Genomic DNA, 12234 nt, shown 5'->3' with positions numbered 1-12234 from the left:
TAGACTTAGTGAGAGTTCTCTATGGCGGGATCGCCCGTTGCCGGTATCATTCTCCATAGCGGCAATGATCTGCCTGATACTTGCAGTCATGCACACAAGCATCATGCTCCACAGGTGAGGGTGGTGCCATCTTGAACTCTATTGCCCGGCTGGATTCATCCAATTTGAAAGGTTCAATACATTAATCAGACTGTTGCGTTATTTTCTCCGAAATATCTAATCATGAAATGCTATTTTCCAATATATTTCTCCAGTGACCCCCTGGCTAGTTCCCAACGTTATCACTAATCTAGGTTGCATGCCTTCTCTACAAGTCTACCCAAGATGTTGACGACCCAAATTAGTCGAGTGCGCAATCTCTACCAAGTTCATCAGCTTTAGCTCCCACGCTTCGGGCTTGATTCAAAATATATATAGGATGGCTCACCAGACTCATTATATCCCGAGTCTCAAGATGATAGAAAAACAAGCCAAAACAATGCACGGGTGGAAACCGATGCAACTTTGACAGTACAAAGACCACCCCTTATTACTGTATAAGACGAACTCGGCCTCCTTATCGCTGCCTCAATGCCAGACATGGAACAGCTCCTCGAAAAGCCAACGGAATTGTCAAAAGCTTGTCCGCCAGCTTGTAGTCTATCTAGTAATCCTATTGTTGCCTTCATTATAACTTAAAAATATATTATTGTGTCATGTGGGGACAAAGTGATAGTAACTAATATCATATAGGGAGGTCCAAGTCACAAAAGTCATTGGAGACACACTCCATTCAACAAGCCCGAGCTTATTATAGCTTACTTCGATGGTTTGATATTGGGATACAGTCTCGCGAAAAAGTCGAGAACCAAGGTAACTCTCATTTGACCAACTGACACTACGGGGTTCCTGGTGTGGGTCGCCAGGAATCAATGTGGAGATATAACTATTCATGCATTGGACAGTGAAAAGAATGGAAATGAAATCAAATGAACGACACAGAATCTCAGTAGCATGAATTTAGGTAAACCGGGGTGTGCCTAGCCAGGCATCCCCGCGTTCCCAAACTGGCCTAGCACCATCCTTTGTCCCTCGCCATCTTCCCCTCTCATTCTCTCATCCACTTGTCCTCACTCTCTTCACTCCTCTTTGACTACTCATAATCATAAAGCTGTTTCTGAGGTGGCACATCTCCGCGGAGGATATACTTCTTGACGTACCACGGCAACATACTCGCATAGTGATTGATGTGTTTGGTCGTGGGTATCGAGAAAACCTGATCCAACTCTTCCAGTGACAGCGCCTTTGTCTCAGGCAAACAGAAATAGCAAAAGATCCAGCCAAAGATATTCCAGGCTGCATACCAGCCAAATGCTCCCTGTGGGCTGAACGCGTCCCGCAGTGGCAGCCACGTCAGCGAGACAATGAAGTTGAAGCCCCAGGTCGTTGCAGTCGCAAAGGACATGCCCACGTCGCGGATGTATAACGGCTGTGCGCTTATTAGTATTTTCCCCCCTCATTATTGCAGGTAACTTACAAATGCCTCCGCAGAGTACGTGAACGGTACCGGTCCCTCCCCCGGGGAATACACCACCATGAAGAGATATATACCCGTTGCCACGCACGCCGTCCGCGAGGTGTCATCAGGGATATAGAATGAGAACCCGGTGAAAAGCAAGAACAGACTCATAAGTGGGAATGTGGTCAGCAGGAGATTACGCCGACCGAAGGTATCGATTGTGTACACGGCTGGAAGGGCAAAGATCCAATTGGTGATGCCGCATCCCAGAGAGGTGACCAGGGCCATCCGTCGATCAAATCCCGCATCTCGAAAAATGGCGGAGCTGTAGTACATGAGGGCGTTCACTCCGCAGAATTGCTGCATGAACATGACGAAGAATGATGACTGCGTCGCGCGTCGATTACGAGGGACAGTGAACATCTCACGCCAGAGCTGCTTGCCTTCGCGAAGCCTTTCCTCCACCTTCAGGGCTGCATGGATGTAGTACAGATCCCGAGCAGCCTGAAAGGTGGATGGCCGCAGCTTACAGAGTGCGTCGTATGCGTCTTGGTAGCGATTCCGGACCATGTACCACCTGGGCGACTCGGGACAGAAGTACACCTGCATGCAGACAAAGAACGGACTCATAGCCGTTAGCTACACAGTATAGACGAGAAGAGGTAGGTTGCGTAGACTTACGGAATGGCAGTAGACCCTAGCATCAATCTCCAGTTGAAGCCTGGGATGGTGGGATGTGTTACATCCATAAATGCGACCGAGGCAATATAACCAAGCATGATTCCAAACGCCGTCCACATCTGCCACATCATGACCAACGCCCCGCGGATGGTGGCAGGTGCACACTCAGCTCCGTAGACTGGGGTCGTGGTTGATTTGGCACCTACCGCGAAACCAAGGAGGAACCGGGCTAGAAGGAGATTCCACCAAGTGTGTGCCACCGCCATCCAGAAGGACGATGCAAACGAGATGAAGCAGGAGATGAAGATGCACCCACGACGGCCAAACCAGCGATTTAATGGCGCGGTTGTCCAGCATCCTATGAGTGCTGAGCATAGGTATGGGGCGCCATTTAGGAGTCCTTGCTGCCATGTGTTGGTGAGGTTGAACTCTGCAAAGTAGAATCTGCCATACTCAGCTTACAGCAAAGATCCTTCACAGATATGACTTACTCCTGCGCACCATTGACCGCTGTCTGGTCCATACCCTGGACAATTGCCGACCCAGCGCAGAGAACTAAACGGTCAGTCTTCCGAATCGCCTTATATTGGCCAGGACTTACTGGTCATAAAGTACATCATGAACGGCTGGCTCCATCGATGGGTCTTTTCGCGACGGAGGAACTCCTTCTCACTCTCAGACAATTCTTGGAGCTCTTCAAACGACTTTGGATCTTGAGCTACAAGAGCACCTCTTTTTAGCTCATCCACTATGTGCTCCAAGTCCTTCTCACGCGCAAATAACTCAACGTCTCTGAAGAGCTCATCCCGCGTCAGGCTAGCGAGTGGATTCTTCAGCCTCGTGGATGTAGTGGCACTCTTGCTCTCGGCTACATCGCGAGTCCAGTCTTGAGCCACCTTTGCATCTTGCTTTTGTGTGGAGATGGGAGATTCCAGATGGTGATATGTCGAGGTCGGTGCCTCGGGGTCATTATCTTTGCCACTCATCGTGACTGGAAGGAACCTGCTGATGAAAGATACAATTGTCGACCAGTTATAGGACAGAAATTGTTCGGATGATACACAGGTGTGTCATGGACGACCAGAGCCTCTGTGGGAACACAAGGCCTTTTAAGCACCGGTGCCACTCAAGGGTCCCTTCATCATCCATTTGGAGAACAGAAGTTTGTTCTGCGCCAGAGTATATTTCCCGTATCCGTCGACCCGGAAAGCCAACTGCGTCTCCGTTCTCCAGGTAATGGCCATCCGACTGTAGCCCAAGACCCTTGGAGTTCAAAGAGACGCAACCGTGGTGGTCTTGGGCGCAGATGCCGAGGGCTTGGGATTTAGTGAGCCATTCCTACAGCACTCCCGAAGAGGTTGCTTTCTGGCTGGTTTATTAAACTTTGTGAGACTCTGGCCAAGACCGGGGCACTGCAAGCTGACACCATAGGGCTGGGGAGGAAATAATATGATTGGTCTGTCGGCCTGATATTTCAATGCAGATGCACATGGCTTGGGACAGATATGAGGCGGGACGCCTTCATATTGCATATACGTTCAGTCGACAAATATACACTACCAAGCAGGGGCAGGATTCTATTATCAGCCACGAGAAGAGGCTCCCAACCCCGCTCTCGGCGGAGAGATGCCAAGTGTCCCGCTGGCTGGGATGACTCGGGGTATCTTGGCGCCCAGAATGCACCACTCCGGCCAAGAACGAGCACCACGGTCGGCCAAATCAGAAATCGATGCGAACGGAAGAGCACAGCATATCCCAAGGCAGCGACTGTCGATCTTGAGTCATCTGAGAGAGCACGGGGCCTTGCTGTCGTCAGACCAAGAGAAGTCTGCTGCATGAATATCGACGAACGCGACAATTCTTTACTCCCGCGGACTGTAACATGGTAGCCTGTCATGTTGACCCCTTGACCGAATGAAGGGAAATACCCAGCTGGGAACCCTACATCGACGGCAACAAACGAGTCAGGCCCGAGCAACCGTTGGTCTCCAGCCATGTCATGCGTGGTCCTTTGAATTGCCGCTGTCTGGGTGCCCGGATCAGATGCATGACAGCCATTTGTGGGTGCCCATTGCAGCGCCACGTCCAAGGTGGTGCATGCCAAACGACCATCACGCCGGATAAATTGAGCCCCTAATGGCAAAGCCGTGTACGGGTCCCAAAGCATGCTGCATTTAGTGACATCACTAGCGGTGTCCCATCCTTGGCTGGCCCACAAGTCGTGGATTGTTGTGATAGGACCAGCTGAGATATCACGGCGCCTACACACTGGTGTGGCCCAAGTAGGTTGGCTGGCAAGGTGCATCTGCGGATGATTTGTGACGGTCATTTCAAATCCTGCTTTTTTGACACTTCAAGGAGCCCCTGCAATATCGTCTTTACCTGTACGATCGAAAGGATGGCAAGTTCCAGATGAGTCTCCCCCACCGTGGCACTGCTCGCACCGACTTAATCCGGGTATTCCGCTTACTCAAGCAGACGACGGCTATCCCGATCAGGAGCTATATCAGGCAAACCGGCCGTGCGGGTGATGTATCGTGAGTCGTGAGTCGTGACAGTGTGGTGGGCTAATAAGGAGGCCGTTTCAGGTTTACCCACTCGCCCCAGTCCCGCCAACACCCGACTACCGTTGCCGACTCGCCGGTCATCCGGCTTGCTGCCGTTAATGATGTCTCGGATAAGGTTAATTGTTCAAGAATCTTAATGTTGCTTGGTTATCGCACGGTCTTTGCGTATATTGCTCGTTGTGTAGAGATTGGTATCGCAATAATTGTTATAGTCGAACCGATGACGCCGGTGGCTAACAACCGGTCATTCATCTAAGGGCATTCCGGCAGGCTTTTCAACTATTCTCAGGAGGCGGCGTGGACCCCTGGACCAAGGCGTTGTGCGAGCAAGCCAACGCCGGTCTTCGGTCAGCAGAATTGGTCCACTAACGATCGGTGGATGGCATGTGCTTCAGCTATACAGTATTATCGCTCCAATGCAGGTACCTGGATGATCCACCATGTTGGGTGTCATTGGAGGTCTTCAAGGGGTCGGCTGTGGAGGAAAATTGCCAGGGACTGCCATGCTGCAGGAACGGCGGCTGTCCAGCCTCGGGGGACCTGATTGGTGGGCCAGACCAGCCAGGGCAGGGCTTAATCTATGTGAGTCTGGCCCAGCATTTTTCCGATGAGCTATCGAGTGGCTAGTGCGCCCGGATCCACTACAAGCGCCTACCTCGCCGGCTATTTTTATCCCCGATGCCAGAGCGCGGTCGGCGTGGGCGAACATGTTCTTTGCGAATCTTCACTAGAAGAAAGCTTCTTTGGAGTGAAACCGACAAGAGAATAAATAAGCTCGCTGAAAAGTGACAGAAGTTAGACGACCGTCGGGGCAATGGCGTGAAAACCTCCGACAGCCAAGACCCTAGCCCGGCGATAGCTTCAATACCAGACGGATCGGCGCCACCTGGAACACTTGCCCCTGCCCTACCACCGTTGAGCCCTCACCTTAATTGCTTCGGCGCTTCTGAAGGGCCCAGACTGGCCCGCCGCCGTGGTCAGACCCGACTCCTAGGTGGGTTCCATGGCTCCAGCAGCGGTTTGGAATGTGACACACTGGGAGCATCCGGCGATATTGACAGGGCGCCATGAGGATTTAAAAGGCCATGTCCGCACCTCGACTCGCTGTTGATTCTTTCCTCCTCAAGCAAGTCTTCTCTTTTATCATTCCCTTCATTACTCTTCGCTTCATTGACTGAAGCCTTCCACATTCCTTGCGCAGGATCGCTCGCTCTTTACCTACAATCCACTACATTCTCTACCTTTCTTTCTTTCCATTACTACCACTAGCATCAAAATGCGTCACGCTCAGTCTGCCTCTCTCCTGACGGCCCTGCTGTCGGCCACCCAGGTTGCTGCCCACGGTCACGTCACCAACATCGTCGTCGACGGTGTCTACTACGAGGGCTTCGACATCAACAGCTTCCCTTACGAGTCTGACCCCCCGAAGGTGGCTGCCTGGACCACCCCCAACACTGGCAACGGCTTCATCTCGCCCGATGAGTACCGCAACCCCAACATCATCTGCCACGAGAACGCCACCAACGCTCAGGCCCACGTCGTCGTCGGTGCTGGTGAGAAGGTCAACATCCAGTGGACCGCTTGGCCCGACTCCCACCACGGTCCCGTGCTCGACTACCTGGCGAACTGCGGTGACAGCTGTGAGACGGTCGACAAGACCACTCTCAAGTTCTTCAAGATTGACGGCGTCGGTCTGATCAGTGACACCGAGGTTCCCGGTACCTGGGGTACCGACCAGCTGATCAACAACAACAACAGCTGGCTGGTCGAGATCCCCCCGTCCATCGCGCCGGGCAACTACGTCCTCCGTCACGAGCTGATCGCTCTCCACAGTGCTGAGGAGGAGGATGGTGCTCAGAACTACCCCCAGTGCTTCAACCTGCAGGTCACCGGTACTGGCACTGCCACCCCCTCCGGTGTCCTCGGTACTGAGCTCTACACGGCCACCGAGAACGGCATCCTGGTCAACATCTACTCGACCATGAGCACCTACACCGTGCCCGGTCCTTCCCAGTACAGCGGTGCCGTCTCCGTCAGCCAGACCACCTCGGCCATCACCTCGACCGGTACTGCCGTCACTGGCAGCGCCAGCGCCGCCGCTGTGGCGACTGCCTCCTCCAGCGTTGCTGCTGCCACCACTGCTGCTGAATCTACCAGCGCCGCCGATGTCACCAGCGTTCCCGCTGACACTGCCATGGCCATGTCCAGCAGCAGCACCCCTGTCGCCAGCTCCAGCTACACCCAGATCCCCGTGCAGGTTCCCTCTTCCTGGACCACCCTCGTGACCATCACCCCCGAGGCTGCCGCCACGACCTCGGTTGAGCCCGAGCAGCCCACCATCACCTCCGCCCCGGCTGTCACCTCTGCTGCTGCCGGCTCTAGCGGCTCCCAGTCCATGTACGGCCAGTGCGGTGGTATCAACTGGACCGGTGCTACCCAGTGTGCTTCCGGTTCTAGCTGCCACTCCTACAACCCTTACTACTACCAGTGCATTGCTAGTGCTTAGATTACTTAGTGTACTACTTACTTACCCACCTTACCACTATATAGCAATCGACTTGTGATATACCTACCATCATTGCAGCGTAGTCATCTCAGGACATAGGACGGTACATCCATAGACAAAATGCAAACACCTACTAGATGAAATTAATCTAGCCAATACGTACTCCCCTATCCCCTGAAACATCATCATAAGACAACGACCAAATATTACCACTCCAACCCTAGATCTACTTAACAAGTTATACCCTACCTTTAAAAAAAAAAAACATATTCATAATCGACCCAGCCCCCCTCCCGAGAGATACAAGCCCTCGATGCAATCCACTAACACATCTATCCATTTATCCGATCCATACATGCTAACTTCCTCAATCCATAATCCATAGTCCCTAATCCCATGAACAGCACTTACTACCCTTCCTCCGCCCCACAACCACTGTCTTTCCCCCAAAGAAGAAAGATCGCCCATACCATCACCATTACTACCTATCCATTAACATTAAAATCTTATTCATATTTCAAAACCCAATCTAGGTCCATCCGAGCACTACAAAACAATCATCAATTCCAAAGACAAAGGTTATATTATACTATTCAAGTTGTAATAGATATACAGCCAACATTACCCAACCATTCAGTAACCAACCACCCCCTACTCAACAACCCAAACCAACTACCTACCTACCTACCTACCTACCTACCTACCTACCCAGCTAGCAAAGCAAACTAATAAGTAGCCTTCCCCAAATTCTCCTCAAAAGTACTATCCTTAAACGGCACAATCGCCTTATCGAAATCCGCCGTCTGAAGCGCATCCTGCGCAGCAGAGGGCATACTCTCCCATGCAACCAACGGCTGCGTACCGCCCACCTCATCCGTCAACCCACAACTATGATCCAACGGCCAGACACTCTCATACTTAATCAGGGGCTTGGTGCCAGACAGCGAGTAGCTGTCCGTGGTGCAGTCCCAGCCGCCGTGAGCAGAGGGACACACGGCGATGATGTTGTCCGCGGAAATGGTGGTCGAGTCTTTGAGGTAGATGATCACGCCTTCCCAGTCGTGGCGGTGGCCGATGCCAGTCGACGGCTCGTCTTTGGGCATGTACCAGCTGTAAAGCAGGGCGGTGGGGTAGTCGGAGGTGCTGGAGGTGGAGGTGATGTTGGAGCGGACGTAGATTTGGCCGGTGGAGGAACTGCAGTGGCCGTTGGTGGAGCCGGTGGGGGAGAGGCCGGCACTGTTGGTTTTGTTTTGTTAGTTTGGGAGTTGTGTGTGTGGTGGTGTGGTGTGATCATTGGGGTGGTTGGGTTGGGTTGGAGTTAGGGTGAGGGGAAAAGAAAGAAAGGGAAAGATAGGGAATGAGGGGATGTGATTGGTGGAAGATCCGCTAAATAGATTAAATAGACCCTGATAAAGGGTCCCGTCTAGTAGAAGGTAGAAGGGATAGACTCACTCGGTATTTCCCTCGGCATCAACACCAGGGAATGGAACACATCCATTCACCACCTTCAGGTATGGCTGGTAGCCCAGGTAGAGATCGCCGGTGGCATCATCAGGAACAGTCTGGTCGAGGCCGACGATCGCGGAGCTGGCAATCCAGTCGCGGGCGTGAAGACGGGTGTCGGCCTGCGCCAGACAGACCGTCGAGGCAGCGAGGAGAAGAGTGCGAAGGGACATGGTCAATGGAGGATTATGATTTGTATTGGTGCAGGGTTGAGGGAGAATTGAGTTGGTGGAAAAGAAACAAGCTCTGGGTGATCGCTCCTTTTATGTCCGCTCTGAGGAGGTATCTTCAGGATCGGCAGGATAAGGAGCTGACTGGTGGGGCACTGCAGCTCGGAGGGATTCCTCACCTCATCCTCGTACTGTTGCTGCAGGATTCCATCCTCCCGTGTATACGCCCGTGTTCGGTAATCTGCGGACAACCTGGTGGTCAGGAACAGGGTGGGATGGCGCCCATTGGAGGGGTGTCGGACAGGTTGCGAGGTTAGATTAATAACGGCAAGACATTAATGGGATGGTCTGAGAATTCCAGAACGCAGCCAATGATGAAGGGTGCTTGGACCACACGGATTGACTTCAGGATTTAGGGCTGGCGGGGTTCACCTAAACAAGGCATGGCTGCATGTATGTACAAGGTGATCGGCGTGGAAGCTGTTGGCAGCTCATGCCGCGGTCAGGGGTCTAACGTCTATCCAGGAACTAAATGATGGAAACAGCGTTGTTTGGCATTTTGTAGTTTGATACATGCTGGTGTCAGAAAAAGGAGAACCCTCGAGGGTTGGGAGATAGGCAGGCGCCAGGGTGCTGCCTGCTACAGCTCAGTCCAAGCACGTCAACAGCCCCGACAGCTTCTCTAGAACGACCCCCTGAATTGTCGCATTCGCGTCGAGCTTGTCGCTCGCCACCCCCACCGAGACACTGGCGTAGCACCCGTCCGAGTCCACCACCTTGGTCTCCGTCGGCAACCGCTTGTCGTTGTCGCACGTCTCAACATCGTCGCCCGAGACGAGCGGGATCGCGGTGAAGATGCGCGAAAGCACAAACTTGAAGTCGTCTGCGCTGGTGCAGCTCGAGTCGCTCACGGCGCCAAAGTTCACGTTCAGCCAGATTTCGTCTGGCAGGTAGGGCGTGCCCGACGCAATCAGCGCATCGGCCAGCTTGGTTGACAACTCGGCGTACACGGTGCTGTAGTTGGGCACGCTCACGTCCCAAGCTGTCTGAGAGCCCGTGTTACCGGAGAAGGCGATGGCAGGAATGCCCTGTTTCGCCGCGTAGGTTGCAGCTCCGGCAGTGCCGGAGAAGAAGACCTCCAGGCCAAGATTGGCACCCACGTTGGGACCGCTGACAGCGAGGTCGGGGGAGCCGCTGAAGAATTCCTCGGACAAAGTGTCGATGCCGTACTTGATGGAGGTGACGGGGTACGAATTGACGTAGTTCCACCGCGGCTGGGAGGCGTTGTAGCCGTACGCAGGGCTACCAGAGGGGCAGCTGTCGAACTCGCAGGCTTCAGTGAGGTTGGAGGGAGTGGCATCATCGGAGCCTGGTAGAATCAGTGGTTGGCCAGTTGGCGGTGGAGATGGAGGAAATACCAGTTCCGCTCTTGTTCTCCGCTGGGGCGGAGATCACAACCGAGTGGCCGGCGGCGGTGAGGGAGTCATACAAGGTGCGGATATTGATTTCAGCCCAGCCATCATCATTGGAGGAGATGATGTTGATGGCGTGGGTGGTGAGCGGGAGAAGCGAAAGTGCCAGACGGAAGTGCATGGTGGATGTGCAACGAATTATTGGTGGATGGGAGGGAGGATGATCAGACTAATTGCCCGTGCGACAGGCAGGCTATATAGCTAGTCCATCAGGAGTTGTGCAGAAAGAACAAGCATCGCTTGGAAGGGGAATGTGCCGAAGCCGAGGGTCCATTGTCACTCAGAGGGTGTTGACGGGGACCGTCGGAGTCCAACAAGTCGGCCACGTGCGGGCCGTCCTGCAGGACGCCAGCCATTAGTAACTTTGGCAGGAACAACCAGTCTTCTTAGCGCACTGCATCATGCAACTGGCGTGCCTGGCAGCCGGACATCATGTCCGCTTTGATCATCTTCATTATTCTGACACGCAACCCCCTAACCGATCCCTTAGTCGTACTGGTAACATCTCTAGCTGCTGCTGCTGCTGCTGCTGCTTGTCCACACCCGCTCAGCTACTTTCTGCACCAGTTGCAGCTTCTCCCACATGCACGCCTCTGTCATTCCAATTCCCCGGCCTCGGCTCGCACTCGAGAAGCCACACTGCGGGCTCACCCCTAGCGTGCTGTCCAGCACCTCCTGTCGGCTCCGTCCCTGACCGTGCGCAATCACGTCGGCGGCTTCATACACCCGGGCCTCCAACTCATCCACATTCTCCATCGCTGTCTCCTTCGTCGAAACCACTCCCAGCACCACGTCCTTGCCTACCGGCAAATGCCGCAGCGGGTGGAAGTCGCCTGCCCGCTCCGTGTCATATTCGAGATAGAATGTGTCATAGTCTAGCCCTGTGAACATGCGTTTTGCAATGCGCTCATACGATCCACTAAGAATATGTGTGGACCCAGGCATATTGCCCCGGCAGAGGTGCACTCCGATGTGTAGGTCCGCAGGCCGGTCCTTGAGACTCTCATTGTGCGCCCAGATATACAGGTCCAGAAGCTCGTCCGGATCGATGCCGTCCGCCAAACACCCCGATCGCATCTCGTCCATGACAAAGAAGGTCATGGCAGGATCATCCACTTGAATCGAGCGCAGCCCGGCATCGTACAGGATCCGGTACTCCTTTGCAAACGCTTTTGCAAGATCCGCAAAGTACTCCTTGTCGGTGGTATACGGACTAGAGGCCGTGAATACGGTACCGGCCCGCAGATGCTGATGGTGCCAGGTGATGGAAGGCATGCTCAGCTTACACTCTTTCCACTGTTCTCGCGGCACAAGGCTACGCAGATACTCCCAGTCAGCCAGATAGGGACTGCGGACATGCTGGATCTTGCCCACAGCAACCGTCGCATCCCGACTCTGAATCCCCAATTTGACGAGGGTGGAGGTGGTCGGGAGCCCGCTGCGATATCCCTCGGGAATGGGCACCTGAATCATTTGGAGTCCATGGAGGTTCTCGAAAAAAACCGGCGTAGAAGATCAGTCGCTCATACTCTCGGGTCATAATAGGACGTACGTTGTGAGCCTGCTGCTGCTCGACCACTCTGGCGATCGCCTGCTCCGTCACCTGCTGGAGGGTTTGCGACACGGTGGTCCTCGTATAGACATGTGTCAGTCCAGCGGCGTCGCGGGCAGCCAACAACTCCTCGGGCCGGAGAAGAGAACCAATTTGTTCAGCACGAAAGACGGGAGCCATGATGGGATGAGGTGCGCGGATCTTGATTCACAATACAGGTTTACATGGATCGGAGGCCTGGTGCAGGAGAGAGGCCGAACATTGACATTTTATGTCGGGGGTAAA

At 53.7% G+C, this 12234-nt stretch overlaps 6 protein-coding genes across 6 annotated transcripts; 1 reads left to right on the top strand and 5 right to left on the bottom strand.

Annotated features, from left to right (window-relative positions):
• Window positions 1–930: 930 nt before the first annotated feature.
• On the bottom strand, window positions 931–3360 carry BO94DRAFT_485508 (sugar porter family MFS transporter). Its single transcript, XM_025608982.1, has 5 exons — window positions 2781–3360; window positions 2671–2734; window positions 2180–2623; window positions 1517–2123; window positions 931–1468 (listed from the first exon to the last, which is right to left on the bottom strand). Exons 1-5 carry the CDS (start codon window positions 3163–3165, stop codon window positions 1133–1135), a joined length of 1836 nt encoding a protein of 611 aa, XP_025470704.1. The 5' UTR covers window positions 3166–3360; the 3' UTR covers window positions 931–1132.
• Window positions 3361–3409: 49 nt separating this feature from the next.
• BO94DRAFT_315055 (uncharacterized protein) lies at window positions 3410–4819 on the bottom strand. Its single transcript, XM_025606850.1, has one exon. The coding sequence runs from the start codon at window positions 4506–4508 to the stop codon at window positions 3654–3656; it is 855 nt and encodes a 284-aa protein (XP_025470703.1). The 5' UTR covers window positions 4509–4819; the 3' UTR covers window positions 3410–3653.
• Window positions 4820–5697: 878 nt separating this feature from the next.
• BO94DRAFT_315053 (uncharacterized protein) lies at window positions 5698–7320 on the top strand. Its single transcript, XM_025606849.1, has one exon. It carries the CDS (start codon window positions 6023–6025, stop codon window positions 7250–7252), a length of 1230 nt encoding a protein of 409 aa, XP_025470702.1. The 5' UTR covers window positions 5698–6022; the 3' UTR covers window positions 7253–7320.
• A 498-nt stretch (window positions 7321–7818) lies between these two features.
• Window positions 7819–9216, bottom strand: BO94DRAFT_531926 (NPP1 family protein). Its single transcript, XM_025611009.1, has 2 exons — window positions 8705–9216; window positions 7819–8488 (listed from the first exon to the last, which is right to left on the bottom strand). Exons 1-2 carry the CDS (start codon window positions 8926–8928, stop codon window positions 7978–7980), a joined length of 735 nt encoding a protein of 244 aa, XP_025470701.1. The 5' UTR covers window positions 8929–9216; the 3' UTR covers window positions 7819–7977.
• A 356-nt stretch (window positions 9217–9572) lies between these two features.
• Window positions 9573–10518, bottom strand: BO94DRAFT_458207 (sure-like protein; the record flags this gene model as incomplete). Its single annotated transcript, XM_025607779.1, has 2 exons — window positions 9573–10294; window positions 10344–10518. The coding sequence occupies 2 exons, from the start codon at window positions 10516–10518 to the stop codon at window positions 9573–9575; spliced, it is 897 nt and encodes a 298-aa protein (XP_025470700.1).
• Window positions 10519–10559: 41 nt separating this feature from the next.
• Window positions 10560–12129, bottom strand: BO94DRAFT_612557 (methionine synthase, vitamin-B12 independent; the record flags this gene model as incomplete). The annotated part of the gene is made up of 2 exons (XM_025616682.1): window positions 10560–11888; window positions 11950–12129. The coding sequence occupies 2 exons, from the start codon at window positions 12127–12129 to the stop codon at window positions 10905–10907; spliced, it is 1164 nt and encodes a 387-aa protein (XP_025470699.1). The 3' UTR covers window positions 10560–10904.
• Between the last annotated feature and the right edge of the window lie 105 nt (window positions 12130–12234).

This window comes from Aspergillus sclerotioniger (assembly GCF_003184525.1).
Source record: "Aspergillus sclerotioniger CBS 115572 chromosome Unknown BO94scaffold_5, whole genome shotgun sequence".
Lineage (NCBI taxonomy): Eukaryota > Fungi > Ascomycota > Eurotiomycetes > Eurotiales > Aspergillaceae > Aspergillus > Aspergillus sclerotioniger.
The sequence above is the reverse complement of the archived record's forward strand: the minus strand, read 5'-3'. Positions and strand labels throughout refer to the sequence as shown.